The sequence below is a fragment of the Aythya ferina genome, assembly GCF_964211825.1.
Source record: "Aythya ferina genome assembly, chromosome: 5".
Taxonomy (NCBI): Eukaryota; Metazoa; Chordata; class Aves; order Anseriformes; family Anatidae; genus Aythya; species Aythya ferina.
In genome coordinates this window covers 62,230,828-62,253,618 of record NC_140301.1, presented here as the reverse complement: position 1 = coordinate 62,253,618, position 22,791 = coordinate 62,230,828, and the positions used below count along the sequence as shown (strand labels likewise).

Here is a 22,791-nt window from a genome sequence, read left to right as displayed (position 1 = left end):
TATAGCTGAGAAAAGTACAATGACTTTTTTAATGCATAGTTGCCTTTCATTAAACTTTTTTTTTTTTTTTTCCTTTTCTCTTTTTCGGTCTGGTTTAACAGCGTGTAGGCTTCGCAGGCAGGCAGCTGCTGGCTGCAACAGGAAGCTGTGGCCGATGAATGTACCTATTTGTTCTTCACTAAACTGTAACCAAGCACTACGATGTTGAAATAATAAAAAAAAAAAAAAAAAAAGGAAAAAGTTTCTGTGCTGCCTTGCCAGAGCCCAGCTCCAGACGTGGTCCTGCAGCCTGCCCGGCCCAGGTGAGGGGCTGGGGGGGTTGAGGCAGCACAGGACATGGGGCCGGCTGCCTGCTCCCCCACAAAATCACCCCTAGCTCCTTAAAAAAGCTGCCTCTGGCCAGGCAGGGGTGCCCACGCAGCATTCCCAGGGGATCTCAGGCTCCCCTCCCCACCTGCAGCCCCTCCAGCACCTGCTGTGAGCTGTGGAGGAGGCAAAAAAACAAAGCCCAGCAGCTCTGCGTTGCCTCGCTTCCTAACACCCCTGGCACGGGTTTATCAGCACGGCCTTGGGCTTGTTTTGGGTTGCAGCAGCTGCACGCAGCCCTGCCTGCCTCCTTTTAGGGGGCAAAATCAGCGCTCACCCCCTTGCATGTGCGTTTTTGGGCTTTATTCTTGGGTAGCACCAACCACGAGCCTCTCCTGGGCCCTGTCACAAAGCACAGAGTTATGGGATGGGGCTGGTTGTAGGGCCAAGGTGCAGGCAGGGAGCTGGGGCTGTGCCTGGCAGCAGCTCTGTCCTACTGCCCCAGCTTCTTGTCCTTGGAGCAGCAAAATTCGGCTTTGCACCAGCCTCGGAGGAGCAGCAGCTGTGCAGCAGGTACATCCTTTCCCTTTTTAGCCCTGCCCAGCTACCAGCGTGAGATAAATTAGGGCAAACTGGGCTTAGTGGGCTAGGGTGGGGAGAGAGAGGGAAGCCAAAGGGTCCCCCCACTTGTTTCTGGCAAGGGAGCCAGAAACGAGGGAGCCTTGTTTCCTGTAAGGGAGCAGGAGAGGGTCCTGTGCTGCTTCTCCCACCTTTTTTTTTACCCAAAATCGAGGCCCAAGGCTGGCCAAATAGCAAGTTGCAGGCTTCCTGCAGTGCAATGCTGCAATTTTGTGTGTTCTTCAGCTCCCAGCACCCTTGGTGCAGCACAAGGAGCACTGCTCCCCCTGCGGCAGCGCCCTGAAATGCCACCTGCTCAGCACAGGATGATAAAGAACATCATAGGACACAAATCAGCAGGTCAGAACTGCTACAGCAACTCACCTCGCTCTGTCTAAACCCCATTATTTGTTGTGGGGAACACAGGAACACCACTACCAGGCTAACAATAACCTGCAGGGACTTGAGGTGTGAGTCAAGGCACATTAGGAACAAATGCTGGGGCCAGGAACAACATTGTAGGGTGGACAACCTTCTACCATGGTTGTTGGTGGCTGAAGAAACATGGAACAGACAAAGAATTTCCCCCAAATTTATTCAGCAATATTTAAAGAAATTATTCAGAATGATCTCCCAATATATATAAAATAAACTTTACACGTAGTCCCCACTTTTATACAAAATAGTATTATTTTTTTTTTGTACAAAAGATTTGGCATCAGCAGCTTACAGACAATCAGCTCCGGAACAGGAGGCCCAGCAAGTGGTCTTCACCTGGCAGCAGGCAGGAGTGGCATGGAATTATGGCATTTGTCTGGTTTTAAAGAACCCAGGACACGATCAATAAAACTTCAGTCCCTTTCTCTAGTGAATTCACTGCATATTCCTTAAGATGTTCCTGAAGTTTTCCAATTCTTTAACACTCGTTGAAACCCTATGTACAAGGAAAGAAAAACATCAGGGCAACATACGCATCATACTTAATTTAAAAAATAAAATAAAATCAAGAAAGGGACTGCTATCAAGAAAACCTTCAAGCAGCTCTTGGGAAGAGAGAATTTAGAAATTCAGCTAAATTAAGAGCCTGGCTGAACCAGAACCTAACTAATTTTGTAGACTCTTTATAAAGCAAACAGACATGAGGTTCTGTTACCGAGGCACAGCGGAACAGGATGTTACAGAGCTTAGCAGTGATCAGACAAACCCATTAACTAGAGGTCAAGAAGCAGACCATAATATTACCAGCTGTGCAGGCAGGTCACTGAGTCTCCTTGTGGTGTAAGCTTGTTTCTTCCGAAGGCTTTTTTCACTCACCTACCTCATTTTCTTGCTGAATGCATTTTGCCCCTGGAGCATCGGCAGCAGGAAATGCTGGATTGGACTCAGAGGATAAGGTCCACCCCCTCCCCAGCCAACACTGCCCTCTCTTTTAAGAAGGTTTTGAGTATTTTGAATAACCCAAATCACTTCTAAGCAAAAAGCAAAGATGCAGGTCTGCTTTAAAAGGCTCTTCTAATCCACAGAGGTAGGATGTGAGGTTGGAGTCAGAGCTGAGAGACAAGCTGCCCGCCTTCAGTCTTTTCACACAGCAGAACTCACTGAGCAAAGTTTTAGCAGGGCAGCAGAGGGGGAAGGGGAAGAAAAGAAAAAGGCTCGTTGCCTGCCAGCCCTCAGCTTCCTCTGAAAACAGACTTTCAGAGGGTCTGGAGGTCTCCTGCATGCAGACTTTTCCAGAGGCTGTGCCAACATGGCAACATAAAGGCAGAACCAATCCCAGCTCCTCTCATCTAAGGAGAGCAGAGCAGCTGTGCTCAGGAGGGAACGCAATACAACATCCCTGGATAAGGGGCTTTTGGGGTTTTCCAGCTTTGACTGATACACATTAGGGGCTCCCTATTGCTGCCAATTCACACTGCAGAAGACAATCAGGACCACTGAGCTTTAAGCATTGGCAGCAACATCGACTGAAAAATCCTTTACAAACCTGATTGCCAGAAACTCCAGGTCTGTCAACACCACCAGGCGGTAATGTATAACCAAAGCTTCTTGCAATCTCCCCTCTCCCCTAAAGGCCTTGTTATCCTTTCCTGCCAAAAACCTAACCCAGCTCCCTACAGGGCTGCACTGATGGCTTCCTGACAAATGCAATGGCTGCAGACAGATCTGGGAACAAACTGGTGGGAGTCTGATGCTTGGAGGAGAGTCTGAAGTGGATATAGAACAGGTAAGAAGAGCAACCTTTGTTTGGGACAGTGTGCTCACAGGACAGAGTCACACAGTTTCTTGAAAACCAAGTTCTTTGTATCTAAATTCAAGCACTTCCTTGAATTCCTTACAAAAATATAAATAACTTGTTTTAAGTTGTTCTACCTGTTGCACTTCTACATGAACATCCTCTGACATCTGAGAGCTTCTTGATGATAAAGTATGATCAGAACAGGAATTAACACCAATACTAGTGATGAAAGTCAACTGTGAAGCTTACATGGGATGTAACACAGCAGCACATGTAAGATTGGAGAAAAATTCTCACACTAACCTTCCAAAAGCATTAAATAGTGCAACAATTTCTTGTCTTGTCAGCCGGAATCCGTAGGAAGGACCGCTTTCAGGTATCTTTCCTATCAGGTTTTCAGAAAACAGGATCTTCAGCACCGTGCCCAAGCCTTGTGTCTGTGCAGGACAAACAAGATCATTTAATACAGGGGAGGGGGCTCAGAAGTTTAACTTCACTTCCCTTCTTCATGTTTGCAAAGGTTCCTGTTGACATCAACTTCACAGGGCAAGACTTAGATTTCACTGAGCACAGTGAAGAGAAGGAAGCAGAACGGAGCCAGGACGTTCTGTTTATTTAGACTTATTTTGATAGCAGAGCTGCCCAACAGAGGCTTCCTGTCTAAGTTTGACCACACAAAGGTCAGTGCGGATCTTGCTGAACCCCTAGATGTTTGCCAGAGGCTCTGCACACCCTCTCCACTCTCCCAGACTCTCAGCTGCACCAGGTTTTCAGCTGCAGAGGCAACACACAGCTCCTGTATGGCCCAGAGAGCGTGCTGCTGGAATCAGCAGCACACTGCTTCCTGCTGACTGGACCCTGGTAAAAAATGAAGCAGCCCTGATCTGTATCTGGGAGCTGAAGGGATCTAAGAGCTGCATTTGAGCAGAGTCCCACCAAGTGAGGTGCTTCCAGGCATGCCCCAGACTGCTGACCTAACTTACCTGCAACTTCCCCCAGAGGCGACATTTGAAGCAGCCAACACAGTCCATTATCCTGGTAATGTTCTTGAAGTGTAGCCTGAATTCCTCCTAGGGGAAGAGACATTTAAGTTGATCACATTTACATGCGAATAAGGACTTCTTCCATGTGGACTTCTATGTATTAATTCATTAATTCAAACCCAATAATGTATTAATTCTGGACTCTACCAACTAAGTCTCACCAAATTTAGCTTAAAATGCTTCCTCAGACCTTCCTCAAGGTACACCCTACAACCTGTAGCTTCCAATGAGTACCAAACCATCCAGAAAACCAAAATGGACTGGAAATACCTGGTCCAGTACCTTGACCATAGCAGAGTCCTGTTCAGATCTAACATTATTCTAGACACACATATAAAATACTGTTTAGGGAGAAAGTGCCCCAAAGGGAAGGGCTGGACAACCTTTGGTTTACCTTTAGCTTCGCAGCTTCCTTTTTATTCCCTGCAAAGAAGGAGTTCTCATCAAAATGCAGTGGAAAAGACCTGAAATAGAATGAAAAGAGTTTTAGCTCCCTATGGCTTGTTTGTGTGACTTAAATCCAGATTCACAGAAGTTTCTGGTTAGGTATGAGAGTGAAACTGATAGGTGTTAGACGCTGAACATCTCTAGATGTATTTTAAGTGCAAGCTGTTTGTTTCTTAGATCTCCTGGAGGCTTTCAGTTTTTAACTTGCATCTCACCTTGGAGACATTTTCAGCGATTGCTCTGTGGTTTCTAAGCAATTGTAGTCTGTTTTCTAGCAGACGTAAGCACTGAAGGCATGGGAGTGTGAAGAGAGAAATTCAAACATCAATCATGTTAGGAGACACCCACTCCATCTGGTTCTGGTACCTTCCATACCTTGTCCTCAGACCTCTGTCCAAACCTCTATTACCAACATCTTTAGGATTTTTTTTCTAGACAAAAAACATGAAGCCAGGACTGGTATTCCACAGATGACTCAAACAGGTAGCCAGTTTCAGGGCTGACATGTAGGTGGTTATTAAATTCAATTCTGCTAAACCCAAGAGGCTGCCTAGGCTATTAAACTGTGGACTTAATTAGCCTGTTTTGCTATTTGAATGCAGATACCAATGCAATCCCAACAATACTACCCAAATCACGCTATCCCACTGCAAGAAAGAACCCAGAACCTGCCTTTCTAGGCGCTTTAAATGAAAGGTTAAGAGATGCCAGGGTTGAAAGAGCCATTCTCCCCAGGTACTGAGTGTAATTACTTGGCCAGATGGAGAATTTCCAGCAACAGGTTTTTGATTTCTGCATCGTGACTTTTGTTCCCTGTGTACAGCTGGAAACCTGGGCGGTCAAAGAACGGCAACACTTTGGACAGGGCCCGTAGCTCTATCAGGTAGAGAAAATAGAGGTTCTTGAGTCTTCTGGGGCCTTCCCCTCTGGTGAGGACTTCATCAAATCTCTGCTGGAACTCTGTAACATTGGGGCCCCATTTCTTCTCTGACCATGTATCTGAGAGCAAAAAAAACAAAGAAATGAGGTGGATGGGTATGGTTCCAGTTCACTGCTTCCCACTGTCCCAAGCAAATGGTGAAATATATCTCTAACCAAGGAGTTCCAAGCTTTGTAGCAGTCACAGCCCTTCCACTAACCCCAGCTGTTCAAGAGAGACATGCTTTCAACCAAACCCTAACAAATGCAGAACTCCTGCAGATTTTAGCCACTTGGTTTAAAGCAGGTCCCAGGCGTATAAGCCAAAGCTAAAAATGGAGGCTGTTCGTTTTAAGCAGAATCAAGTCAAGTTGAAGAGCTTCTTGACATTTAAGTTGCCTGTTTCTGAAAGCAGTTCTGTGTAAGCTGGAGTTAGTTCAGCATTTGTGTGTACACGAAGAGGACAGGCTGGCTGTACCAGGCAGGCTGTGAAGATCCCTTTATTCCTGCCCTCAAAAGCCACCAACTTGCTGCAGAACTCAGAAGCAGTCTCCCTGCTTTGCTCCAAGCATCTGCAGAGGCCTCCTGATCACGTTGTGCTGGGAAACAACAGGGGAGTCGGAGGTTGAAAGGCTCCCTAATGAGCCCAGAAACCTTAAGAACATTCCTTCTACTGGGGAAACGTGAAAGAAAAAAGTAACCAAGGATCAGAGGAGATTGATCTTTATTTCCTATTATCAAGCTCTCACAAAGAATGTTTCTGCTTGCCTGTCCTATTGTGTGCTTAAGACTAAATAGAGTATGTAGTGGAAGTAAGAGATAATACAGTTGCCGACATGTAAAAATGAGAAGAAAAATAAAAGGGGAAAGAAACTTCAGAGAATCTTCTAAATCACTGATAACCAGGGTAGCAGGAAAGGACTCTTCCCCAACTCTGAGCTGAGGCAGGCTCTCTGCAAGATCATGGTGCCTCAGACAGGAATCTCTGCGAGGATTCAAGCTGAGCCAAGGACCAGCTCCTCAGAGCAGAGATCTTCTGTAGCCTTTCACCAACAGGAACTAGCCCTTTCTACACAAGCCAAAGACACTTATTTTGCTCTCTGTAGCCACCTTATTTTCCTAATCTTCCCTGCAGAGTTCCAACTCATCTCCTGCCTTTGATGTTTCTCATTACCCTCTCAGCTCTAACATTGTCTAGCTTACATCAAGGCGAGGTGTAGGTAGGCTGTAGACACTTGAATATGATTACTTAAAATTAAACCAGTTATCCAAATTCTAACAGCTATCACAGTCTTCTGTACTTGATTTCTGTAAGCTTTAGTAGAATAAAGCTGGTAGACTTTGTCTACAGATACTACGGTAAACTAGTGTGACTAAATCCTTCAGGAAGTCAGAGGCTGCATCCCACACTGCATGAACAACACGCCACATTCCTTGGCCATGTGAGACACGTAAATCATGTTTTCACATCACCCTAGATTTCCAACCTCAGCACTGAAATTTAGATCCTTACTTGCGGACAAAGGCATGCAAAAAAAAAAATGGAAATGGCTCAAGAGTCCTGGAAAAGCGCAGCCAGGCATTTCACAGTCTAGGTGAGATTGTTGCTAAACTGACTGTCATAAAAAACAGGCTCGCAAGAGACAGCCTTGATATGCAATTAGAAACCCACTCCAAAATAACCTTGGAGGAAGAATAAAAGGCATACGTGCTGGAAGCCTCGGTGCAGCGCACACAGTCCAGCCATTTTCAGACCTGAAGGCACGCGGTAACCGCATCCCTGATTTTGTTACACAAGCTGTGTGCTGAGGGAGAGAGAGGAAGAGCACAGAAGTAGGCCTGAACCCTGCTGGAATGGGCTGCAAACAGTGTTTAGCTGAGCCACAAAGCGTACGCCAGTGTCAATTTAGAGCTGACACAGAAGGGGCAAGGCAGAAAGTGGCAGTTACCTTGTAAGAGGTACCTGGCGCTCAAGTGAATGTTGATGCTTGCGTGGAGACCAGAAATGAGTTTGTAGAAAGCACGCTTCTCTATGCAGACACCTGAGAAGAAATGGGCATTTTAAGATACTGAAAGCATACAGTACATTTGAATTTTTCTCTCCTGGCTGTCAGACAGAAATCTAACCCAACCTGAGAGTGGCAAGCAGCTCCCACCCCCTTCCCAGCCATTTCGCATTCATCCCAAGAAAAGCAACCAAGTTTAGAAAAAAGGACTGTTAGAAAAAGGCTTACCTTTCAGCCACTTGTAAAACATATGTCCTAGAAACAAAAGGAAAGGCAGCACATCAGTTTGAGGCACACCTTGCAGGAGGGCTTTAACAAATAATGTTATTTTAAACTACTTCTCTGGATGCAGCTTTCAGAGGACAGCAGGATGACATGCTGACAGCACAGGGCTGGACACCCCCTGCAGCCAGGGAGGGCTGTCCCCATGGCCATGCCTGCTGCCCTGAAACCACCTCTGGGCCAGACCCCAGAGGAATTCTGCTCGCTCCAGTTTGCAGAAGCACGAAGAGGGATGTTAGAAGAACACAAACTTTCCTCCCCACCGAGTGATGCCACTAACAGAGCATGGTGGCACCAAACAAAAAAGTCTTTTTCCCACCTATCACAGCTGGTGGGAAGCAAAAGCAATGCAGAACACCATGACCTAGGGGGAAAGAAGGACCACAGATTGCTGTTCTTCTCTGGTGAGGGTAAGGAGAGGGATATTTTTATTAGAAAAAAATAAAAAAGCACAATTAAGTGTGTACAGTCACATAAAACAGTGTTACACATTAATCCCTGCTACTTGCTTGAGAATAATCTGGAGAACAAAAACAATTTGGAGGTAGTTTGGAGACGGGGAAGATGTCACATACACAGCCTCAGAGCTGCAGGGAGCAATGGGATTTGCTCCCATGGGATTTGAACATGGGATTTTGGACAGCTCCTGATTTTACCTGAATAATGGTTCTGCTAAACAGGTGCATTATCATGTTGTTGTGAGCTGTACCATTAGGTAAAGACTTCACATTTGCTTCTGTTATCAGTAAAAACAGAGTGCCACTCACCTCCATCATCTCCTGATGAGAAAAGCATGAATGGGGGAGGAGAGAAGAGAGGAGATCAGTTACACAAGACCAAAATTAAACTCTAAAGCACAAACAATGAGACTGCTCAAAGACCCCATCCCTGCTTCCTGCAGTGCACTAGTCACTTGCATCAGCTCTGACAGGTATCAGATTAGATCCTGTTTTCATGTCCTCTTGCTTCCTCACCTGCAGGACAGCAAGCCTTCCCTGGGGGAAGGGGGGAGAGAGGCTGATGTTCTAGATGTCTGGGCAAGATGGGCTATCAGGAGACATGGAGTCTCTTAGCAATCTTGGGCAAGAAGCTCTTGGTATGCTCCTGAAGTCCTTCCCTATGTTAATTTACATTATTTAGTCTTAATTTCTAAGGCAGAGTTTCTCTTACTAAATTGATTCCACAGAGGAACAACCCTGCCAGGGTCTCATTTTGGTCTCTCATAGATGAAAGGATGATACATTGCTAAGTACAAAAACCAGGGACCAAGAAAGAAGCCAGGGTTCAGTCCTGTTCCCAGCCTCTCCCAAACCCACATATCTTCCAGGAATGCAGAATCAGACTTTTTCTCCGTGATGGATGCTAGAGCGCCATCCCTCCAGGTGCCCTTGAATTAGCCATTGAATTCTAGACTTGATCAAGAACTATAAAATATTTATCATTCAGGAGAAGTACCTCGCATAGCATTCGCTGCTTCTGTAGCTCAGATCAGCACACTACCAAACCACTTAGCAAGATAAGTGACTCACCTCGACCAGACGCCAAAGGTCTTTTTACATTTTGAGGTCTAAGAGGAAAAAAAAAAAAAAAAAAAAAAAAGAAAGTAAATAGTTGACTGTCTCCTTGCTGTGCAGAAACACAGAAGAAACTACTTCTCTGCAGTTAAATAGCCTAAGGAGATCTCAGAAATCCTCCTGTGCTTCAGTTTTGCTCCAACAGGAAAGGGATAGAGAGAAGTTTGTCTGTTTTTTTTTTTTTTTTTTTTTTTTTCTCTAGAATAAACAGCCAACAGGGGTTCATGGGGCAGCCACATGGCTTGTCCCGTGCTCTGACAGCCCACAGTGCACAAGCAGTGCAGCAAAGACAGGAGGACGGGGATTAACAGAGCAGCTGTAGCACATGCAGCCCCTCCAAAAAGTCAGCATTGTGCCTGGCGACCTGGGGCACCTGTGTCCCAAAGCACCTACTTGAAGCAGTTTTCTTCATAAATACTGTTCCAAATCTTCCAGGCATCTGGGCCTTTGTAGCCCGTGTAGCGCTCAGGATTCAGGAGTAAATCCACGTACTCTGCATCAGGAGAGTGGATGTCTGTGAAGCAGAGTGCTGGGTCAGTGACAAAAGCTTCTAAAGGCAAATTACATCTCCCAGGGCTAAACCTGCCACCCCTTTACACATTTATTGGTCTCACCAGCAGGGAGACCAGCTCATTCCTCTCCAAACAGGCAGGTGAATTGTATTTGCTGTGCATCAGTGCAGCAGGGTGCAGCTCTCTGGCCTTCAGAGCCATCAGCGTGCAAGACCACAGATGGCACAGCAAACTCTGAGCATGCTCCACCCAAGCTGCTAACTTGCCAAGCCCCGAGAGACCCTGACCAACAATGAAGCTGTTCAGAAATATTCACCTCGTCTTTTCAAGACACTGAGGGCAGGAGAGAGGGAAGGAGGAGAGAGAAGAAATAGCATGGAGGCTTGCTGAAACACTACACATGGGCCTGATGGTTCTGCAGAGAACTTGCACTGCTTAAATCTCGTTACAAGACTCGTCAGATCAAGCAGGTCCACATACCATCAGCTTCGCAGAAGCTGTCTGAGGAGTCATCGTGCTGTGTCCACTGGAGCATCGCCCGCTGGGTTTCCTTGCTGCAAGGAAAGGAGAAAGGCCATCAGAAGGAGCATCAGCACAAGGGTTCCTCCAAGACAAGTAAGGATCATGGAAAATCAAGGTGGGGGCTCTCGTGAGACCCTACACAGAGCACTGTGCTCAGCTCTGGGCCCCCAGCACAAGGACATGGAAATATTAGAACAAGTCAAGAGGAAGCCAGAAAGATGATCAAGGGGCTGGAGCCCCTCTGCTGTGGGGACAGGCTGAGGGAGCTAGGGGTGCTCAGCCTGGAGAAGGGAAAGCTCTGGGGAGACCTCACAGCAGCCTGCCAGGGCCTAAAGGGGCTGCAGGAGAGCTGGGGACGGGCTCCGTGTCAGGGGGTGTGGTGATAGAGCAAGGAGTGATGGCTTTATACTAAAGAGGGTAGGTTTAGATTTGATATTTGGAAGAAATTCTTTATTCAGAGGGTGGACAGGCACTGGAACAGGTTGCCCAGAAGAGCTGTGGCTGCCCCAGCCCTGGCAGTGCCCAAGGTCAGGCTGGATGGGGCTGGGGGCAGCCTGATCTAGGGGGAGGTGTCCCTGCCCACGGACCTTTTCTTTAAGGTCCCTTCCAACCCAAACCATTCCATGATCAAAAAGTCATCAAACCTCAAGGATTCATCAACAGCTCCAAGTCTGTTGGCCTCTTCACATTCCTCAGCATGGTTACTGGCTTCTTCTGAGTACTGGGTTGAAGAGGAAAGGAGCAGGAATGAATTAAAACACATTTTTCCTGATGTTATAATTTTGCCTTTAGTGCACAAACAGTTTAAGCATCAGAAACATCTTTATGATTCATTCCACCCTCTATTTCCACAGGATGTCTGCAGAGGTTGATGCAATTGAGATGATTGTTGCAGGGACTCGTAGCAGATTCTGACACTGCCACCAGGAACATTTTGTGCTTAGCTGTGCCTGGGGTCTTGCAGAAGTCTCCTAAACTGCCCTGCATTTGTGGAGGGGAAATACCTGACTTCAGGATGACGACCTCAAAGGTTCTACAACATGCCAAACATTTGAATAGGGCAAAAAATTTAGCCACAAGGTGCATCTCAACAAATACAGCTCATTTTTATCAGTTGCAGTGACAAATTGGTCCCATAAGCAGCAGCACTGTGTGCACACAGACCAGCCTACCTTGTAACTTGCAGATCTGATTCCATTAGGAACTTCATCCTGAAAGACAAAATTGAGCACGTGCTACATGTGAGGCTGGTGTAGCCTTTCAATTTGTTTGAAAAAGATTGGGAAGGTGGCTAGAACTTAGTAAATATTCAGTGCACCCAGATTAGCTTACAACATTACAACATAGCCATTTTCTGGCTCGTTTGCAGGCTAAAGTTAAGCAATATTCTTGGTGGTTTATTCTGATTTTTCACAACCCTCCTCAGAAGGTCAGCAGCCTTTTATGGCTGCTACATCAGGTTGTGTTTTGCTCAGCCAAGCACAAGGCTGAGGAATTCAACAAACTTCAGAGGAGCTGATGTCTGGCATCCTGTCTTTGGGTGATGCCCAGATGCTTCTCTTCAGATATTGAGTTTTATTCCCAGCCCAACACAACCTGAGCAGCATGCACAAGACAAGAGGTCCCTAAGTTCTTCTCAACTTCTGTTTCTTCCATCAGTAGGAAGGCAAAAAAACACCACTTGAGCATTACAGGGCAATGTTTCTCTGTGATGGTACAATTTGAAAGTACCATGATGGCAAGTAGCACAGGGAAAGAAAAATTAAGCAACGTGTAAGTTTTTCTTGTTGCTTTCAGAATGAAATGGACCCAGGTCAATATAATTAAAGCTACAGTGAAATCTTAAAATAAGAACTTCTAGGTAATAGTAATGACAATGTGAAAGATGAATGTCACAATGACATCATCATTAAGTAAAAAAAAAAAGGTTTAGTAAAAATAATTTAAGCAAAACTTGAGTTACTTTAAGGAAAAAAAATCATCCAATTTTTTTCCACGGTAGGTGCTTTTTCAAGACAAGTGAAGCAAAGGAGACTTATTTGAATGGCAGTTCATGGGAGAGGAGAATAAGACAAATTAATTTAATATCAACATCAGAATTTATATAACATAATGTTCACACACACCTAGACCAGATTTCAAGGTGTCGTATCACCTCAGATTTTTTTTCAGCCAAGCCAACAGTTTCACTATACCAGGTTTCACAGAGTTACCACGTGAGAGGGACAGGCATCTGTTTCACCACATTATACTTTAAATTGTGCATAAAAATAAGCTACAATGACTTGGTAAATGCATGCAAATAGTGTCAGGAGACCTCCTCCATCGAGAGCACTGCTGGTCGTCCACTGTCCCAGCAGCATGGCACACCCCCGTGCACCACCAGCACACAAACTGCTCTGGAGATCCCAGAATGAGATAGCAAGAGCCTGTTGCTGGGTGCCAGCCCACAGAGCCAGCCTGGGTGGCATTTTCACCACATCCATCAACCCAGCAACCACACTGATTCACTCGCTTTCTCTTCCCCTTCTTTTCAGGCAGGTACCTGCAGTCAAGAGGCTTTCTTTTAGCTCAGTGGAGAAAACCCTCCTGTCCAGGATGCAGTGGTAAGGGTGTCTGCTTTTCTGCTGGGAGCAGAGGACTCTGGAAGAGCCATTTAATGTATAGAGACTGCTAGAAAGGGCCTGGCTGAATTTGTCAGGCAAAACAGCAAGTGACAGCACAGCTAACAGGGTGAATATCCTGGCATTTACGAGGGTGAGAGGATTTGTCCCCAGATCATTTCGTTAATACCCAAAATAAGGGCTAGGACAAGTTTTTCTGTTCATGGAAGGTCAAATAAAGAAAACAGTGAAGCGGATGGATTCTTTACTTACAGTTGGGCAGGGTTTTACAGCACAGTCTCGTATTCCACAGTGGCTGTTGTCATTCCAAAAAGGACAAGGCTTCTTTAGGTTTACCTACAAACAACATAAGCTGTTACACATTTCTTCCACACCACAGCTTAACAACTCATACCTCTGGTGTCTCACTACTAGGCTTCTGATAACAAAACCTAGTGCAAGGCCAAGTTCTGCAGTACAAGTAGAAACAGAAGGTGTCACTCATTTTAAATGAAGACTTGATTTCAGTCTATCATGCACATTCACCCATCTCTCACACAAGATGTTTGTACCCATGCACATGGCCAAGGCTGTTTGTGGCAACAAAGACAAGAAACGGGCCACTGATTCCTAATCACACCCTGATGCTGTTGTTGAGCAGTGGCAAACTGTTCGCTGGGAGCAATCTTTGGCCTCAGAACATTGCTCACTTCATCCTCAGTGATTCTTAGGGAAGTTTGCTACCCATTGATTTTGTCTCCTTGTGTTGGAGATCTTATGGCTACAGCGTGCCTCCCTGTCAGAGGGGTAGGAAGGTGTGCTGGAGCCTTGCTGTCATCCTCTTGTGGCCAGCGTGCAGCTCTTCTGCTGGCAAGTCCTCTGTGCTCTGGGCCTGTTGGTGTGCAAGACTTCTGGGCTTGGTGGGAACAAATAACTCCCTGGTGTTTACCAGATTGTTTGCTATTGCTCATATCCTTGTTATCAGTATGGGTTGTGCTTTTCATCCTATTATTTCTTCTGGTGCTCCCACCAGGAAGCTTGGGGAAGGGAGGGAGATGGGGCAAAGTAGGGAGAGGCAGCTCTACACCAGTAATTTTATATGGACCTGTTCTAATCTGTGGGGCAGTGAAGTTGGAAGCTTCTTAAGCTGTTTGCACAGCAGAGTGAATACTTTAAAAAAAAAAATGGAAAGAGTTGTTTAATATCTATATTCAGCAGGTAAAATTCTGCCCCATAACCCAGCCACACCCAAAAAAACACATTTGGTCAAATAGATTCTGCTCACATTCAGTGAGATTGCATCTAATAACAGTGGTCCTGCAGTAACAGCAATTAATTAATCTGTTTGATAACTAAACCAGGCTTTCCATGTTGATAGGAAGACACGAAGAATATCCTCATTTTGCAATTTGGATCCCCAGTCATTAACATGCCTGAGCCCTAATTCAACAGAACACATTTCATTGATCTTCTTTAGAGGGAAAAATGCATAAGAATCTCTTTAAAATCATGCAACTTATTGGATATGAAAGTTATATCACATTAAGATTCTCTTAATAGCAGAAATCAGACTTGCTGACTGCATTTGTAAAGATCAAGATTGAAACTGGGTATCTGTGAAAGTTATTGATATTAAAATCAGTTTAAATTTTAAAAAAAAGCACACAAAATGAACGAGAAATATTCAGACTTTTCTCGTACAAGAAACTTACTTTGTAGTATCTAAAATAGTCACTCTCCAGGAGTTCGTTCAGCCTAGGAAAAAGCTTGTAGTTGTTGAAGGCATCAATGGTTTCCACGTCACAGGTGCAATCATCTATATGACCAGTAACCTGTTGGACATGAAAAAAATCAAAGAGGAACAAGTCGGTCAGTACTGTTTAAGACAATAAAACGATTCAGAATTGTCTTTCCTTTTATCAGTGAGCCATCCAATTAAGTCCAACCTGAATTAAATGACATTAAACCTGACTGTGCTGAACTGGCAGAGAATTCCTTCTGATGCATCCTTCAGGATCGGCACCCGGGGATAAGCAGCTTATTTAGAAATATTTTTCCCCTAACACACGTAGGTAGGTTAACACTTACTGATGACAGATTAATTGGCATCAGGAACTCTTGTTAGAGAGCAGAGATGGCAGGCATTCAGCCAGGCTGTGTCACCTGCAGGAAAACCCCGTCCTTGACCACACATCAGATACAGTCACACAAATCAGAGGTTTTTATCAAGACCAAATCCAGCAAGAACCAGCTTGCTAGATCTGGCAACAAAGATTAAGGCAGTCAAGAAAAGTCCCTGCTGCCAACCAACTGCACCATGACCATTTGGTGGATTTAATCAGCACCACAGCGCCTGCAGCAGGCTCCCCCGTTGCCTCTGAAAGCTTTTTGGCAGGAAAACATCTGCTGTAAATCTGATGCAGGAAGCCAACGCTTCTTGCATCATCCCAAAACACAACAAGCAGCGTGTAAGCCCCGAAGAAGGAAAAAGAAAGCAACACGAATTCAGCTATGGCTTTCTGACACGTAGGTTATTGTCTGGATGAGGGCGTTGCACAAGGCAGGAGGAGGTTTTCTTCCCCTGCCACCCTCTGACTCGTACTCGGGGAAATCACCGCGGCCAGAAGCGAGCTCACTGCTTGTTCCCTCTCAGCAGCACGCCGGGGATTTTCCCTGGATGCTGCCACCTGCCAGCATCAGATAAATTGGGGGTTTTAAGACCACGGCGGTTGATTTAAATGGTTGTTGTTGATTTATGAAGTATGGGATGTTCACAATGAGAAATCCTCTCACTGCTTCTGTCCCAGAAGCCTACAATATCCTGGTATCAGCCAGCACAAAAATCATGTACCCCACACTACACCGTTCCAGGGGGGTTTTGCCCAACCCCTGCCATCTCCCCGCACACCCAAAAGCAAGCTGGAAGCAGGGACGAGCAGAACGAGCCTGGATGCAGCTCCTGTGAAGTGTAGCAAACGAGCCTGCAAGGAATAAGGGTGAAACAAATGATGGTGTGCAGAGGAAAGAGAGCGACGTGAGAAACGTGAAGCCCAGGGCCTGACGCACACCCGGAGAGCCCAGATAACCGGGTAAGAGGGAGGGGAAAAAAAACAGCAGCCTGGGTTAAACACACAGCACCACCTTAAAGGAACGTGCAAGGTTTCTTCCTGCTCCTTTGTGGGACTGTTTGGGGGGGGGGAAATAAAAGCTCAGCTTCCCCAAAAAATCAGTTGTTTTAGACTAAGCCGCCCTGGTTGGATTGGGAGAGAAGGGAAATCCATCAGTGCCACCGTGCCCTTCTCCACCTGAGCAAGTTGTTTGTGCCGAGGCACCAGGATTTGGAGGCTCAACTCTGCTTCTCGTGTTCACTGCCCAGCACCTCAGCCCCACGCAGGTGCTGTATTCTGTCGGGTGTTTTGCAAGGCAATGAAACTGAAGATTAGCAGCGCAGCAATTAAACTTTCCAGCAGCCGAAATCACTCCCATCAAAATAAAACCAGCACCCGTTTGCTAATCCAGTTACCCAACTCGAAGCTGTTTCAAAACGAAGACGGCCAAGCAACCAAAACAAAAAAAAAAAAGCCACACATCTCCTTGTGTTTCCTGGAAGCCTGACGGCCTTTGAGGAAGGCAGATTACAGATTGGGTCAAGCTTCAGCCGGCCTAAAAGAAGCCTCCAAAAAGATCTGCAGGGTCTCCAGCCGCTCTCTGCAGCCACGTCAGGCGTTCAGCACTGCGAGGGGATGGCAGTGATCACCTCCAAGAGGTGATATCCGAGCCTGAAAGGGCTGGCACGTCCTGATTGCACCAGGGCTGACTTTGCTAGGTCTGCTGACCAGCACCAACCCATTATAACTGGGGGTGAAGCCCCCTGAACGCTCTCATCGCGCTCAGGAGCAGCTGGGGGTCACCTTTGGAGATCTCCATCTATCTTCTGGGGATCTTCCTGCTCTGTACCCCAAGTTCCCAAAAGAAAGCTCGGCCAGGTGGCACAGCCCAACCCACCACGGGTTTTGCTCCACCCGGACGGGGCGGCAGAGCCTGGCAAGAGGCGAGGGGCAGGGCTGGGATTGTCCCCAGGGAGGAGATGTGACGGAGCCGCCGGGACAGACGCGCACACCAAGGGCTCGGGCTGCTGAGTAAGCAGCGAGGAAGGCATTTGGCCGGCCCTCTGTGATCCCTCACCACTGATGTGCCCGCCTTGGGTGCACAACGCAGCATGGAAACAGCCGCACGTGGGCTCTGCTTAATCCTGGGGCTGGGCCTTGGCTTTGTCTTCCTTCGCCTCCATCCTGGGATCCTGCCAGTCTGCTCCCTCCGCACGCTGCTGCCGCTGGGTTTGGTCTCCTCACCTCTTTCTGGTTCCTTCAGTGCCACCAAAATGCTCCTGGGTTGCAGTTTTAGGGCTTCCTTTACTTGCTGTAAGCCCTCTCCCTGACCCATACGCCACCATCTATTGCCCAGCAGGGCAGGGAAGAGGGCAAAAATCTTTTTTGCATCTCCCACTTGTGGCTAGAACAGAGCACAGGAAGGGAACACCACGGTGGGGGAGAAAATGAGCTGCTTTTAACCCCTAACTCCACCAGCAGCTGCCTTTTCCAAGCCAAACCAGCCCCCTGGTGCCCCTGCAGGAGCTTCCTCGCTGTCACCCCATCTTCCACCCCAAAAAAGAAGGGAGCTGATCTCACACAGGAGCCTCAGAAGGATGTTAAACCACAGAAGCCACCAAGTGACACCTGCAAGCCCCTGTTGGCCAAGGAGGATCTGCAGGTCCTGCTCTCTGCCTCCTGAGCCACCCCACAGGGATCAGAAGGGTGCCAGGTACAAATTCCTGCCCCCAAGGCTCGTGGGTGAGCACCAATTCGACAAGAATGCAAGAGTGGCTTGAAAATCTGTTCAGGTAACGAGGAGGCAGCTCACCGTGCCCACACGCACCCCTAATGACAGCCTGCTGACCACAGAAACACCCCGAAAGGAAACCTGAGCTCTGCCAGACCACAAACTCTGCCAGCCCACAATCAAAATCCCGGTCTGCCAAGCACCTGCAGCACAGCCTTAGCACGGCTTCGTCAGTCTGTAAACAAAGAATGAGCAATAATTACCAGGAATATGGAGAATTGATTCACAGCTGACTAAAGCATCGATCAGCAGGGAACACGTTGAGCTGGGTGGGGGATAAGCTGGCTGAAGATTGAGGGAATTCCTGTGAAGAGTTAATCGGTGCTAATGAGATAGATCAGAAAGCAGGAACAGGGTGTGAAACTTTGGTGTTTCTAATAGCAGCTGGATGTTCGCAATGAAAGTTTCAGGACTGGTTAGCAACATGAGCAAATGAAGAACTAAAGTTTCTTTTTTTTTTAAAAAAAAAAAAAAGCACTTGAGCATTGCTCTTAATAGCACCAAACTCCACGACAGAAGAGTGAAATGCTTGTTCCAGAGTTATGACCCACTTCTGCCAGCACCTGAAATGTTGCTAGAGCAAGAACACTCAAAAGCAGCCCAACATGGGCTGAGAGACAAATCAGAGCCCTTCTACGTACCCTTCATCAAGGTTTCCATCACATTTCTTAATCTGACAGCCCAGAAGAAGGCAAGAGATGGTCCAGAGGAGGAAACCCGACACTACACCCTTGCCTTCAAGCATACAAACGTAGAAAGGTAGAACCATTTAAGGTTTGCCCTGTATTTTCTTTGGTGGTAAATAAAATCCACCAGCCATATGCTATAGATGATCGGCAAATTATTAAAAAACACAAACAAGACAGCCCTCAGGTGTGTTTTTAATAGGTTAAGTGGTTAGTAAGGCTGAGGCATTCCACCCTATGTAACACGCTTCCTAAAGGCAACAGGAAAGATTGTCAACACATGTATTGAGAACTTAAACCTACTTAAACCTTACTACTCCATAAATAAGGAGGGTGCTGGAGTATGAAGTACCATGCCAGTTCCTCCTACCCAAAGAAAAAAGCCTGAGAGCCATTAACACACCAGTGCCAGCTCCTGCAGTGGCGAGGGCTTCTCCTGCCATACCACACACTTGACTCAGACTTCGATCCTTACCAGACAAGCCTCTCTGTCTAACAGGAAGCACACGAGCAAAAGCCCTACAGAGATAAAGCACGGAAAAGCACACATCTCGGTGCTCTATCAGCAAATTTCACCTCCCATTTCCATAGAAAATTGAGGTGTCAAGAGCCACCCAGCAGCCAAAGCCAAGTGCACAACTGCACGTTTTCTTTTGCCGCTCTCCACTTCTGACTCACTCTTAAGCACTGGGACTTGAACACAGTAAGGGTAGACTTTACAACAGTTGACTTTATAACTCCAGTTATTAAAGGAGAATAAAAATAAAGCACCAAGCACGCTGTACCACTTTTGTTCCTCGATCTTGCAAGCGTGCTCAGGCAAAATTAAGTCAAGAGGCACCTGCTATAACACCTGCACCCCGAAGTTAAGCTGCCTGGGGTGGTCTCACAGTGGAGAACACACATTTCTGTCATTACCACACATCAGCAGGAGGCAAACCAGGCCGAGCAGCAGCACATCAGCAAGGAGATTTCACCCTGGGACAGGCTGAACCCCAAGCAGATGCTGAACCCTGGGCACACCTCCCACAGCCCATATAGCAGACAGATGATAACACAGACCCCCAACAGAAAGAATGAGGTGGTTCCCAACCACCACAGCACCACAAAACCCCCAGACCACCACAAAACCCCCAAACACCCCTCAGGAGCCACCCGGGTGGCCAAGAGAGACGCGCCCCCATACCCCAACACCCCCCTGAGGCGCTGCCAAGGGGGGAACCCAACAAAGCAGCGGGCACACGGAGCAGCCCCCCAACACCTCAGACACCCCTAAACCAGGGGTCCCGGCCCACCTGGCAGAAGCAGCGGCTCTCAGCACCGCCGGGAGGCCCTCGGGGCACGGCGGGGAGCAGCAGGGCAGCGAGGCCCAGCGCCCGCAGCAGCCCGGCCCCCGCCGCCATCTCACGACGGCGCCGCCGCGGCCGGCGGGGGCTGAAGAAGCCGCGGCCCTGCCCCGCTCCGCCCTCGGGGGCCGTGCCCGTCCTCGGGTGCCGCCTTGTTTTACATCAGATGTCCCAGTTTGAGGAGGGGAAGGAGGAAATTGTTCACGTTAAAGAGGTTGGGGTACGCGTACAGGTTGTCCGGAGGAGTTGTGGCGTGCCTGGCGGTGCCCAAGACCAGGCGGGATGGGGCTGGGGTTGTGCCCATGTCCCTGAGCAGTCACAGAATCACTAAAATTGGAAAAGACCTTCAAGATAATCTCCTCCAACCACCCCCTACCACCAGTGTCACCACTAACCCACGTCCCCAAGCACCACGTCCAACCTCTCCTTGAACACCCCCAGGGACGGGGACTCCACCACCTCCCTGGGCAACCCGTCCCAACACCTGGCTGCTCTTTCTGAGCAGAAATGTCTCCTCATTTCCCACCTGAACCTCCCCTGGCACAACTTGAGGCCATTCCCTCTGGTCCTGTCACTGTTTACCTGTGAGCAGAGGCCGACCCCCAGCTCCCCACCCCTTCCATTCAGATAGTTGCAATGAGGTCTCCCTGAGCCTCCCCTTCCCCAGCCCAAACCCCCCCATTTCCCTCAGCCGCTCCTCACAGGACTTGTGTCCCATGCCCTTCCCCAGCTTCATAGCCCTTTGGACATGTTCCAGGGCCTCGATGTCCTGCCCTGGGGCTCTCCATGAGGCACGGAGCAGGGCTGTGTCCCAAGTGCCCATAATGGTGACTCCTTTTCCCAGAGCCTTCTCCACCTTCATAGGGAAGTGAGGGTGTGCAAGGCAGGGGCCAAGGGACGGCTACAGCAGCTTCCTTTCTTGCCCAGTTTCCTCACAAAATTTCCCAGTTTCAGCTGCAGAAAAAACACATCCGGGTTCTCCTGTTTCCACAGGCCTTGGCTGCTCCTTAATCTATAAACTTACGCCAGTCAGCATTACGTCCACGCTCATTAACTGGATTTATAATTAAACTGTGAATAATCTAGCATCTTGATGAAATGATCTCGCACCTTGTGAGGCCCCACCTGGAGTACTGTGTCCAGGTCTGGGGTTCCCAGCACAAGAAGGATGTGGGGTGTTGGAGAAGGTCCAGAGGAGGCCACAAAAATGATCAAGGAGCTGAAGCACCTCTGCTGTGAAAAAAAGTCGAGAGAGCTGGGGAGGTTCAGCCTGGAGAAGAGAGGGCTCCAGGGTGACCTTATTGTAGCTTTTCAGTACTTAAAAGGGGCTTATAAAAAAAGATGGAGAAAGATTTTTTGCTCAATCAGATAATGACTGGACAAGGTGTAATGGTTTTAAACTAAAAGAAGAGAGATTTAGATGAGAGGTTAGATGGAAATTCTGCACTCAGAGGGTGGTGAGGCACTGGAACGGGTTGCCCAGAGAAGGTTGTGGATGCCCCATCCCTGGAGGTGCTCAAGACCAGGTTGGATGGGGCCCTGGGCAACCTCATCTAGTGGGAGACATCCCTGCCTATGGCAGGGGGTTGGAACTGGGTGATCTTTAAGGTCCCTTCCCACCCCAGCCATTCTGTGATCTTTTCCTTGACACCTTCAAAGATCCCAAGGGGCCCAGAGACAGGGTGAAGCCACCTGTAATGGGTGATCACAGCCAGTCATGGCAGGCAGGAGCTGCCAGGGGGCTCCTGAGGAGGCCAGGGCCCAGCACTGCCTCAGGACAGAGCCCTCACAGCCAGCATCCTCTTCCTCACCCCTGCAAACAACCCCTGAGCTCAGGCAGGTGTTGTGGCGGTGGGAGCCACCCAGGATCCCCCCATAAACACACATACACACGTATACACACATATAAACACACATATGGACATATATACACTTATATATGCCTAGTGACAGGATGAGGGGGAATGGGCTAAAGTTGTGCCAGGGGAGGTTCAGGTTGGATATTAGGAAGAACTTCTTTACTGAAAGGGTTGTTAGACATTGGAATGGGCTGCCCAGGGAAGTGGTGGAGTCACCATCCCTGGAGGTCTTTAAAAGACGTTTAGACGTAGAGCTTAGGGATATGGCTTAGAGGAGGACTGGTCAGTGTTAGGACAGAGGTCCTAACCTCTGAGGTTAGAGGTTGGACTGGGTGATCTTGGAGGTCTCTTCCAACCTAGATGATTGTGTGATTCTGTGATATACAAATATATGCACATATATGTATATATGTATACATGTATATATGTGCCTGTATACACATATACACATCTATACACATATATACCCATATATACACACATGCACACACATATATATGTATTTATGCATATATACACATATGCACACACATATATATATGTATTTACACATATACACATATATGCACACATATATATGTATTTACACATATATGCACATATGCACAAGTATATATATACTATGCATGTATATACATACGCATATATATACGTATAGACACATATACACACGTATATATGCACATATACACACGTCTAAATGTATATATACACATATACACACGTATAACCGTATATATACACATGTATATACACATATATAGACATATACACACATATATACGCATATATAGACATATACACACGTATATACGCATATATAGATATATACACGCGTACGTACACGTACACATGCCCACGGCCCCCACCCCGCCCGCCACCTCCTCAGTGAGGCCCCGCACGTCGCCTCCCCCCTCCCTCCCCCCCCACCGCT

At 47.4% G+C, this 22,791-nt stretch overlaps 1 protein-coding gene across 1 annotated transcript; it reads right to left on the bottom strand.

Annotated features, from left to right (window-relative positions):
- Positions 1-1,500: 1,500 nt before the first annotated feature.
- On the bottom strand, positions 1,501-20,099 carry ERO1A (endoplasmic reticulum oxidoreductase 1 alpha). The gene is made up of 16 exons (XM_084519666.1): positions 19,948-20,099; positions 14,780-14,899; positions 13,341-13,424; positions 11,637-11,675; positions 11,109-11,185; positions 10,423-10,496; positions 9,824-9,944; positions 9,386-9,423; positions 8,624-8,635; positions 7,803-7,829; positions 7,518-7,610; positions 5,403-5,649; positions 4,598-4,667; positions 4,144-4,230; positions 3,464-3,597; positions 1,501-1,858 (listed from the first exon to the last, which is right to left on the bottom strand). Exons 1-16 carry the CDS (start codon positions 20,053-20,055, stop codon positions 1,798-1,800), a joined length of 1,392 nt encoding a protein of 463 aa, XP_084375792.1. The 5' UTR covers positions 20,056-20,099; the 3' UTR covers positions 1,501-1,797.
- Between the last annotated feature and the right edge of the window lie 2,692 nt (positions 20,100-22,791).